Genomic DNA, 12,101 nt, shown 5'->3' on the forward strand with positions numbered 1-12,101 from the left:
TTCCCCAGCACTGTTCCCATCCCCCCAATTCCCCAATAAAAAATAAATAAATAAATAAAATCTTAAAAAAAAAAAAGTGCTCTGCAGTGTGTTTTGTTTTCTCTGCCATGGCCTCTCCTCTACCTTCTATTTTGTGTTCTGGTGAATAGTTTTGCCCCAGCAGCTTAGTGACAGACCTATAAAGACAGAAAGATAGACAATTGAACCGGATGTTATTATTCAGTCAGCCTTCAAGGACTTAGGTGGGAGACACATTGATCAGCAGGCAGCTTGGGACTGGTGGAAGTCTGGATGCTATAACAGCCATCATAAACACCAGGTGGTCCTGGAGATGGGACTGGTTGTGTGACCAGTAGAAAAAAAAGCTGGTTATGTCTCCTGGGGATCTGAAGAGAACAAAAGAGTGGTAGAGTGGTTGCCCATGTAGGATGCCAGGAATAGTCTTCAATCCCAAGTGATGTGAGTTCAGTTATTGTTCCCATTTCCAAGAAGACAGCAGCAATCTTCCTTGCCCACCATCCACCCAAATACACACACCACCATACACGCTCAAACACATGCATTAAACAGGGCTGAATGGTTTTAAAGTTAGGCTCTATTGTTAGGTGCATATATGTTAATCAAAGAATGGTCTTTAGGCTCACCAGCACTTCTGAAGTTCAAGAACAGGTGCATTATGTGTATACCTGTTGGTTCATTCATTCTGCAAACATCTGCTAGGCACCTTTTGTGGTCAGATGCTGAGCCCCATGTGAAGATGGAGACGGAAGAGCCCTTGCCTCCTGCTCCCTCTATGAAGACGAGCGAGCCCCAAGACCCTGAAGGCTCTCTCAATGTTATCTCATTTTTAGGAACATTGAAAAGTAAAAGACTCCAGTGGTTGGATGATAGTTTCAAGACACATGCCTGGAAGTGGCGCTAGGATCTTCAGCTGAGTTGGTCTGGGAACACTTGACTGTATCCAGATTTGTTTTGATTTGCTTTTAAATAAAATAAACTACGTTTATGGTTCTGTGATCATTGGCTGTTAAGCTTCTTAAAAGTTACTTAATTTTGATTCCCATCCCTCACCGTGGGACACTCAGGTACAGACACATAGGCCAAGGAGGAATCAGCCCCCTCGGTATCAAGCAGCTACAGGCACTGGAAAAAGCGTGAGAGAAACGCACACAGATTGGCTGTACTTCCGTGCAAATTTACCCATTTCTCATCGTTTTATAAGCTCTGTTGCTGTGTAAAGAAAATAGTTTTTTTCAATTCCCACTTAGATCGTGAAGGGTGCCCCATCCACTGAGTGTGAAGTAGATCCAGAAGCTCACACTTGCTTCTCCTGGGTTGGATTACGTTGCTGTTATCACAGCCACACCGGGCAGGGGGTTCAGGAGCAGGTGGGATGATGGGAGGCCTGAGAGGACGGCCCAGTCCTCACCTTCTGTAGGTATGTCCTGCTGGGGCCCAGGTGCAGAGAGCATCGCCAGATGCCAAGGCTGCTGATGGACTTGCACATGGAGGCAAAAGCCACTCCACAGATGAAGGGATCACAAAACAGGCTCACCTCACCTTTAATACCTGCTTGTGTTTTGTGCTCCAAACACCTGCACACTCACAAGAGTCCAAAGGGTGCAGAGAAAAGGGGCCACAACTTGGAAGTCAGGCAGTCCTGGGGTCGAGCCCTCAGCTTAACACTCACCAGCACCAAGCCTCAGTTTCCTCATCTACAAATTGGGGATAATAGTCCTTTAACTACCTGGGATGGTGAGAACACAGCACGTACAAGCGCTCACTGAGAATGGTGGTCGGTTTCTGCAGCTTGTTCGTCACCATGTGCTCAGGTCTCTGCACAGACGCAGACAGGAACACACGCTTGGCAGCACGCCTGAAGACATAGTGTCCTGCGCAAATGGCTCACTTCAGAGCCACCATTATTAGTCAAAGGATCAAGACACCTGGATTCTCAGGTGAGTCTCGAGCTTCCCAATGTCCTGCAGCCTGATGGACCACGAGTAAAACTGCCACCAAATAATAGATGAAAATTCCAGGCCATGGAGGCAGCCAGCTCTCTGATACTGCAGAGTGTGCAGATGGAGGACTGTCCCTTTCACTGTGACACTCCAGGGGGAAACCTTCCACTGCTGTTACAATGGGACATCTTGTCTGTTGGGCCCAATGACTTCCCCTTCTGAACACACGTTCCCCCATTCCGAGGAAAGTTCAAGGACAAATCATAATCAAAAAGGCTATGTGGCAAATATCCAGTATCTCCCCACATCCCTTTGCTTCTCATCAGAACTCAAGGTTCAAGTCAGGCCGTCCCACGGTCCTCCTCCACCAGCTGCTGTCCCTCACCCTCCCGACACTGCTGCTCTGACAGCTCAAAACCAAGTAAAGGCAAACTTAGTCTTTCAATCTGGACCTGAGGAGACCTAAATATGAGACCCAGCTCTGGCACAGACCTGTGGCTCTTTTTCTCTGTTAAATATTTTTTGTATTTCTCCCATCACTTCCCATTATATAATGTGTACAAGTGGTAAATGTCAGCTGGTTAGTTAAATATTTGAGCCCCCTTTTTAAGTGTGAGGATTCATACTAACTGCCAGTAAAAAATAGCTTTCCAAATAAATGGTGAGTTAGTATGAGTTGGGTAGAGTGCACTGTTAATAAAAGTCAGCTATGGAAGGCAGGGACACAGTTAGTCCAATGTTCTGTAGCAGGAATATTGACCAGTAATCATTTACTTGATATCCATGAAGAGTCAGAGATGTTTTATTTAGGAAGAACCAAGTACATATGGATGAAATGATAATACTATCTGGGATGATTTGCTTTGAAATAACCTGGTGAGAGTGGGAGAGGGAGAATGGGTAAAGATGAAACAAGAGTGACCATATGTTAAATTCATTATGTATTCTTTGTGCTTTTGTATCTGTTTGAAATTCCTTATAATAAATTTTTTAAAGAAATTTAATGTAAATCAATGATGGTGTAGCTTTATATTGAAATGTTGTATAACCATTACAATAACACTTAGGAAGAATTTTAATGATGTGGTATAAATAAGAAAATCAAGAAGTCAGTCTTCCTAATATGGTGTGTGTTTCCATGCACACACAAATATTTGCATAGAAAAAATATGCGGAGGAAACACATTAAAACATTAACCGTGGTTATCCTTGGTTGGTGGGACTATGGATGGTTTTCATTCTCTGTATCTTCCAAACTTTCTACAGTAAACAAGAGAAAAATGTAATTTCTGAAAAACTTTTTTCGAGAGAAAGGAACCAAATCTGCATTGTGTAAATTGGTGAAGCCTTTGTTCCAGTTATCTGTTTTCTGTTAAATTGTTCTGGTCAGTGATTAGATAAATGCCTATGTGATTAATCATCTTGAGCTGTGGACATGTTTTCGGCTGTGCTATCCTGTATTCCATCCTGGAATCTGTCTTTGCTGGAGTGTGGGCAAGAGAGGTCATGGGCAAAAAGCAGTCACCACCACCATTTTACTCACTATTAACTTCTGTTAAACATGTTTCCTTAACATGAATTTCCATCTGGTTTTAGTGAGCAGGACATGATTTCCACGAGGGTGATGGACTTTAAGCTTCGGGAGGCCGCAGAAGGCCTTGGGGAAGACAGCACAGGTAAGGCCCTCACTTCCCCTGCTCTGGTAAGAGTCCTCCTCATTGGGTTGTGGGGCAGGGAGAGGGACTGATGGAACCAGGCCATGGTGTTTTCTGCATGGAGATTGGGGGTTCAGTTCATAACGTGTTCAGACACCTGCCAGGCTCTTCACACTGTGACTGGAGAGCACATCCAGATTATTTAAGGTCATTCAGGGGCAGTCCTCCTTTGCTCCTCTGTCAAATACGGGGGTGGGGAGTGGAGGTGTTAGAGTCATGTCCCTCATTCCTGGAGGTAAACATGTCCCCATGTTTGGTTGACTTAAAAGCAAAGGAAGAGAGGTATAATGGAGTCATTTATCTTCCAAGAGCATCTAAAGAAACCATGAGGAGTTTGGGTAAAGTATAAGATGGCTTGACCATCTGGAAGAAATAATAATAACAAAAGCAAGCCTTTGTCCCTCCCTCTTTTAGAAGACCTTATTATATCCTTTACTGAGCCAAATTCTAGGCCCATGAATCACCATCTCATAATATAACAGTTACCCAGTTATGTATGTGATTGGTTTACTGTTATCCATGTATTGCTCTTTATGTCTTGATAGAGTTGTAAAATTAACATTAAAAAAACACTGATCTCCTCACAATGTACCTTTTCCAAAGATTAGCCATTTATACTCACCTTATTTTGATAACAAAGGTCTCCAACTCTCTCTTATTTAAAGTCAAAATGCTAGTAGTCGTTTTTTTATATGTAGTTCAAGGAGAACCATTTCCAGTATTAAATTGTAGCTGGTAACCATAGCTTCAGATACTCATTTCATTAAAATACCATTTTACATATTATAGATATATTTTTCTTACTATTTCATGTTAGAACTACATTTTCTCTGCCACATTTCAATAGATACCAAAAAAACAAACAAACAAAAAACACCAGATATAATGTGAGGTTTTTAAGAATAGCCCTGAGGAAAAAAATGAGTTTCAAAATTTCTCATATTATGGCACACTGAATTGTTACTCTTTTTAAACAAGAAAATATTATTTGACGTAGTTCATTAGCCTGAAACAAACTCTATAAATGCTAGTTTGGGGGTACTTACAGAGATCACCAGGAAGAATCAATTTTAAAATAAGAGAGAAACTAAGTATCCTGTTTTTGGTTTGTTGTTGTTGTTGTTGTTGTTTTCAAATAATTGTGAACTAAGTTATTCAGACTAACTTTTCCATATAAAATTTAAAATTCTAGATAAAGGCATTCTTAAAAAATCCTTTTAAAAGTAAGAAATAATGAGGCCAGAATTAAAGAAAAATGGTAATCCAGAGAAATAAGTAAACATAGAAACTACTTTTGCCCTCAGATCATTTACCAATCTTGGAAATTTCGAATTTCATTTTTATATCTTTATTGAGTTGTAGATGAGGGTTAGGGTCAGATATCAAAGTACAGGCCTGTACAAATAGAAGACCCTCCTTACAGTAAGCTGGGGGCCCATGGAGAAACAAATCTGAATAAGTATGAACCAGAGGTAAATCAACCCTTGTGTGAATTTGAAGCTTCTCTTTGCATCACTTGGGTAGTTCAGAGAATTTCAACCCTTGAACTTGGCTATTAGTATTTCTAGACTGGATGTGATCCTAGGTATCTTGCAGAAGCAAACAGCCTTCTCTAAAGGAAGGTGCCTTCTATCTAGACTTCAAGTTATTACAGAGAATAATATCTTCAGTACTATGACAAACACGTAGTCAGAGATAACTAGGCACATAAGGCAACAAGGCATCATGAGTGAGAACGTGTTAGGGGTTGAATGGTGTGCCTCCAAAATTCATATGTTGAAGTCCTAACCCCCAGTATCTCAGACTGTGACCTTATTTGGAAATTAGGTCTTTGCAGATGCAGCTAGTTGAGATAACAGGAGGTCGTACTGAAGTAACATGGGTCCCATATCTGTGACTGATGTCCTTATAGAAAGAGGAAATTTGGACACAGACATGCATGCAGGGAGAATACCATGTGAAGATGAAGTCAGAGAGTAGGATGATGGCATCTACAAGCAAAAAGGCGCCAAATAGTGTCAGTAAACCACCAGAAGTTAAGGGACAAACATGGATAGATTTCTCTGTCACAAACCTTTGAAGTAACTAACCAGGCCAAAGCCACCTTGATCTCGGACTTCTGGCCTCTAGAACAATAGTGGGACAATAACAATTCTGTTGTTTAAGCCACCCAGTGTGTGGTGCTCTGAAAATAATAAAAGTTTGAAAATCTGGGAAGAACAGGGAACTATAAGAAGTGTTATAGCACCCATCCAGGGCTATAAAACAAGAGAAAGAAATAAAAGGGATATTGATGAAAAGAAGAAATAAAACCACCTCTAACTGCAAGTGACATGATTATACCAAATAGCCAGAAAGTACCTAAAACTCTTAAGGAAGTTTAGCAAAATTGCACTATACAAAGTCAGTATTTAAAAAACAAATCAATTATATTTCTATATAGTAGCAATGAAAAATGAAAATGAAATGTAAAAAAGTGCCTTTTACAATAGCACCTGTAAAAAGAAATACTTAAGTATATATCTAACAAAATATATACAGGATCTTTGTACTGAAAAAAAAATTGTTTAAAGAAATCAACAAAGATCTATTTACATGGAAAGATGTGCTAAGTGTTGTACACTGAATGTGTTCCTCCAAAATTCATATGTTGAAACCATAATCCCAATGTGATGGTATTTGGAGGTAGAGTCTTTGGGAGGTAATTAAGTCTAGAGAATAGAGCCCTTATGAATGCAACTAGTGCCTTTATAAGAAGAGGCCAGAGAGCTACTCACCCTCTTCCTGCCATGGTCAGAGGACACAATGAGAAGTCGACAGTCTGCAAACTGGAGGAGAATTCTCAAGAGAACCCCATCATGCTGGCACCCTGATCTGAAACTTCCAGCCTCTAGAAGAGTGAGAAATAAATTTCTGTTATTTATAAGCCACCCAGTCTATGGTACTTTATTATGGCAGGCCAAACTAAGATACCATTTTGTTCTGGATTGGAAGAATCAGTGTTGCTACAATGTGAATTCTCCTCCAATTGAGCTAAAGAATGGTGTATTCGTATATGTGGGGTAGAGTACACTGTTTATAAGTCAGCTATGAAAGGCAGGGACACAGTTCAATATTCTGTATGAAGAATATTGACCAGGATCAGCTGAGTGGTGTGTTGGTTAAGAGCTGGCTTGGGACGCCAGCTATGAGCAGCAGGGCCCCGGTTCGGATCCCACATGAGGGCCAGTGACGCTGCGCCCTCTACAGCTAAGATGGTGAACAACAGCTCGACCTGGAGCTCGGCTGCCGTGAGTCGCCGGTGACGGCGTAGGCTACAGCCCCTGCTGCAGTGGTCTCCCATAAGCTACTGTATGTGGCTGGCAGCCAGTGTGAGCAGCTGGCAGCCTGTGTGAGCTGCCAAGAGCTGCTGTGAGCGGCCATCCAGAGGCTGGCAACCAATCTGCCTCACCCGGGAAGAGTGCAATGATAATACCAACATGGGCCAGTGAAGCAACGTCCTCCACAACTAGACTGAGGAACAAAAGGACAGCAACTTCTCTGTTCCCTTCCCCCGATTCCCCAGCGCTGTTTCCCTCCCTCAATTCCCCAATAAAATCTTTAAAAAAAAAGAATATTGACCAGTAATCAATTATTTGATTTCCATGAAGTCAAATTTTGTTTATTTAGGAAAGAGCCGAATCCATACGGATGAAATGATAATAGTATCTGAGATGATTTGCTTTGAAATAACCTAGTGAAGATGCAGGGGGGTGGTAAAGATGAACAATCAAAACCCCAGAAAGATATTTTGCCAATGTTGACAAGCTGATTTGAAAATTTACATGAAAAAGGAAAGGAACTAGAATAATAAAAACAATTTGGAAAAAGAACAAAATTGGAGGATTCACATTACCTGGAAAAGGCAAAACTATAGGAACAGAGAAGATATTGGTTTCCAGGAGTTAAAGACAGGGGAAGGGTTTGGCTACAAAATGGAATCATTAGGGTGATGGTACCTTTCTGTATCTTGATTTTGGTGGTGATTATGCAACTCTATGTACATCAAAAGGACTGCATTTTACTGTATGTAATTTTTAAAATTATTTTTTAAATGGTACACCAGATTTGAAAAACAATCAAATGGATTTTCTAGAAATAAGTTTATTACAATTAAAAACTCAGTAGTAAGTTTAACAGCAGATTACATCAGCTCAAGATAAATCACAAGAAAGTATACAGAATGGTAAAAAGATGGAAAATACAGAAGAGAGGACAAGAGGCATAGGGATAAGTGAAAGGGTATAAGATACACTTGAGAACAGTCTCAGGGGAAGAGAGAATAGCTGAGAATTTTCTGGAATTTAAAAAAAGTTGATCCAACCCACAGATTTAATGAATCCCAAGAAGGATAAATATAAAAGGAAATCTGTACAGAGTGAAAATATAGAAAATCAAAGAAAACAGGGGGAAAAAAATCTTAAAATAAATCTGAGAAAAAAAAAAAAGACATTACCTTCAAGGGAACAAAAACCTGATGACTGACTTCTCGACCACACAAGAGAAGCCACAAAACAGTGAAATAATGGCTTCAATTTTATTGAAAGAATAACTTTGAAAAAATAACTGCCCATCTCGAATGTATTCCTAGGAAAATATATATTTCAGGAACGAAGGAAAAATAAGGTCATTTTCAGACAAACAAGAACTGAGTTTGTCACCAGTTGATCCTCCCTAAAGTAGATTCTGAAGAAATCTGCTTCAGGCAGAAGGAAAATCATCCTAAATGAAAGGTTTGAAACAAAGAAGGAGCAGCGATCAAAGGAAATGAGAAAAAAGCAGATACATCTAAATGTACATGGAATAATATATTTTGGGTTTTTTAAAGAGCAGAACAAAAACAGGGCATAACAGTAGGATTAAGGTATTCTAAGTTCCCTGTTTTGTCCCATAATAGAACATGTAGTATAATTTCTAGGATAATCACTGAAATAGCAGAGATTAAAGGCAAAGCTTACAAACTAGAAATGGGAAGAAATGGAATAATTTTTTTAAAGTCAGTTAATCCAAAAGACAGCAAGAAAGGAGATTAAGAAAAAGCATGTTAGGTGGTGGACTTGTTTTTATTAACATATCAGTAATTACAGCAAGTGTGAGTAGACTAGTTACATTAATTTTTCCAGTTATAATAGAAGTTAAAGATCATCAAATTCTTACTCTCTTAAATATAAAGATTCAGAAAAGTTGAAAGTAAAAGGATAAAAAGACATGAACCTGGAAAACACTGGGCAGGAGGAAGCTGGCATAATTGTATTAATAGCAGTCAAAATAAAAATTAAGGCAAAAAGCATTACTAAAATTAAAGAGGACATTTCACAAAAGGTTCAGTTCCCCCAGAAAAATAATTAATGTACCTTTCTATGCACCAAAAACATGTCAAAATTTATACAGTAGAAATTGACAATTAAATAAAGGTAAAATCTGTCAGAGCAGGTTACTTTTAATACATCTCAGTAATTCATAGAAGAAATGTATTAAAAATTAAAGATATAGGGGCCAGCCGAGTAGCTCAGTTGGTTAAGAGTTGGCTTAAGAGCGTGAACTCTAAGCAACAGGGCAGCCAGTTCGATTCCCACATGGGCCAGTGACGCTGCGCCTGAGCTGAGCTGTCGCTGAGCTGCCAATAGGTGGCAGGATGGCTGAGCTGGTGTAACAACAAGATTGCTTGTTCGATGGTGGGCTATGCCCACTCGCAACTAAGACTGAACTTGGCATCTTGAGCTGAGCTGCTGCCCATATGGCTCAGTGGATAGAGTGTACACTCTTAACAACAAGGCTGCTGGTTTGACTCCCACATGGGATGGTGGCTACGCCCACCTGCAACTAAGATTGAACACAGCACCTTGAGCTTAGAGGCCACAAACTGCCGTCGGGAAGCCAGATGGCGACTTGGCGCCCTCTACAACGAAGATTGAAGAACAACAACTTGGCTGGTCCCCTTCCCCAATTCCACAACACTACTCCCCTCCCCCAATTCCCCAATAAAATCTTTAAAAAAAAATTAAAGATATAAAGTATTTAAGCAACACAATTAAAAAGAGAAAGGCCTGGGGCTGACCGAGTGGCTCAGTTGGTTAAGAGCTCGCTCAAGAGTTTGAGCTCTGAGCAATAGCAGTTCGAGTCCAGCCTGGCTGAGCAGCCGCTGAGCTGCCAACAGGTAGCAGGATGGCTCAGCTAAAAAAAAAAAAAGAGAGAAAGGCCTTCTAAATGATATACATAAAACATCGAAAAAAATACATTATTTTCAAGCATACTAAGAACACTTACAAATTTATGGTAAACCATAAAGCAAGTCTCAACCAATTTGAACAGATTCAAATCATAAAGAATATTCTCTGACCATAGTACTGTTAAGCTAGCTATCAGTAATGGAAAGAAAAGAAAATCCCCAAGTCCTTAGAATGTACCTAAAATTCATAAAGTTGCCTGAAAATTAATAAGCTAAGTATTTGTCTCAAGAAGTTTAAAAAGATTGCAAAGTAAATCTGAAGAAAGGAGGAAGGAAAGAATAAAGATAAGAGCAAAGTTAATACAATAAAAAATAAACATTCAGTAACGAGAACTAACAAAGCCAAACTTTGTTTGTTTGTTTGTTTTTAAGGCAAATAAAATGGACAGACCTCTGGTGCAGTTGATCAAGGGAAAAAGAGGAGGCACACATTATTAGTATCAGGGCTGAGAAAGAACTTGATTACAGATTATGTGGATGCTAAAACAATAAGAGGATATTATTAACAACTATACGCCAATAAATTTGAAAATTTGGAAAAAAACAGACAAATTCCTAGAAAAATAACAAAACAGATTCAAGAAGTAGAAAACCCGAATAGTCCCTGCCACCATTAAAGAATTTGAATTAAAAAGTCTGGCAGATGAATAAATGTAGCACAAACAGGCCGCCAGTGGATGGCTGACTAACCATTGCAAGCCAAACAAAAGTGTTCAGCTGTGAGACTCCGGGTCTGAGTGGCCACTGTCACCCACATCCACAAATCCAGCAGCAGCAGCTTTGACTGTAAAGGACAGTGAGGCTGCATGCTTGTTCAGACGTGCAGAGATGTGGTCCCTCTGTGAAGGCCAGAGGGTGACTGGGCAAATGCAGAAAATGTGAGTCTTTCCAGATAATAGACTCTCTTTAAGAACCAACAGTGAACAATAATAATCATTTTGTGATTATAAAGGTAAAGAAGCTTCCACCAGAATTTAAGGCGACTTTGCTGTAGAACCAAATTCCCTTTGGGCCAGGATTTGCCCCACCTAAAGTACTATAGGAACTCCTACTAAAGTAAGTCTAATTCTCCACATTAGAGCAAGATTGTGTACACTTCCCAAGGGGGCATTAATATAAACCAAATAGAAAGACACCCCCCCTTTTTTTTAAAGGAATTCAGCTTTCAAAATGATTTACTTATAAAACTAGTAAATCGTTCTAGCAGATTTTCAGGATACATTAGACAGTATACTGGTAATCCACATGTGGCATCCTTTTATTGTTTGTCCTCGTAAAGATTCGGAAGGAAAGGGATGAACTCTGCTGCTGAGCTGCTGATGTGAAATCGTGGCATTCGGATATGATAGAATTTGTGGGTGAGAGTGCAGGGGACGTCATGGGTACAAGTGTTGTGAATTCTAACAGCCAGGGAGCGTGGCAGAGTCGGGCTTAGCACTGCCACCATTTGTGACTTTTCTCACTCAAAGTTGTTAGCGCATCACGGCCCATGAGGCTGGGCCACCTTTGACAGTCCGTGGTGCTCACATCTGTGCCAAATGAAGCACTTAAAGATTATTTTGGAAAATAAATTGGGTTATGACATGGCCTTGACCTCATCAGGACTTTTTTGCTTTTGACTATATATATTTCAGAGATTAAAGCTTGATTTCAAATGAGAGGAACGTTGCTTGTGCTTTGATTTCTGTGATCATGCTCCAGAGTTTTCTTGGCTCTTTTGTTAAATGTCCAGAAGGCACAGAGATCAAGATTTCTTTCTGCTTGTGCAAAAATGGTGCCCTGGGTACTTCACATACTTCTCTGTAACAATAGGACTTGTCAGGAGTGAATAATTGATGCGTGGACAGAAATCTTGCTTTCTCTCCACATGCACGTCTTGCACAGGCTTGGTAAGCCCTCCCATGCATTCCTTCCACACAGGAAAGAAAAAATCCAAATTCAAAACGTTTAAGAAGTTCTTCGGGAAGAAGAAGAGAAAGGAATCGCCTTCGTCCACAGGAAGTAGCACCTGGAAGCAAAGTCAGGCGAAGAGTGAGGTCATGGCCATAGAGTCAGGGCCCGTGGGCTATGACTCAGAGGATGAGCTCGAGTAAGTTGCTTTCCATATCCTTGAGGCTTGTGTGAGTGGGAGCGCCTGAATACTCTGTCCCGTTGTCT

General features: G+C 40.2%; 1 protein-coding gene across 6 annotated transcripts in view; it reads left to right on the plus strand.

The window, feature by feature from the left end:
* The window catches only part of CRACDL (CRACD like), a 106,606-nt gene that overhangs the window by 54,810 nt on the left and 39,695 nt on the right, over positions 1-12,101 (plus strand). For 5 of the 6 annotated variants that reach the window (XM_019669189.1, XM_019669187.1, XM_019669192.1 and 2 more), the window contains exons 2-3: positions 3,558-3,637; positions 11,865-12,033. In XM_019669189.1, the coding sequence (XP_019524734.1) occupies positions 3,568-3,637; positions 11,865-12,033 (239 nt within the window). In that variant the 5' untranslated portion in view covers positions 3,558-3,567. Of the gene's footprint in view, positions 1-1,809; positions 1,959-3,557; positions 3,638-11,864; positions 12,034-12,101 lie in introns of all 6 variants that reach the window. The other variant, XM_019669188.1, reaches the window with a different exon arrangement.

Source organism: Hipposideros armiger, unplaced genomic scaffold (assembly GCF_001890085.2).
Source record: "Hipposideros armiger isolate ML-2016 unplaced genomic scaffold, ASM189008v1 scaffold_550, whole genome shotgun sequence".
NCBI lineage: Eukaryota > Metazoa > Chordata > Mammalia > Chiroptera > Hipposideridae > Hipposideros > Hipposideros armiger.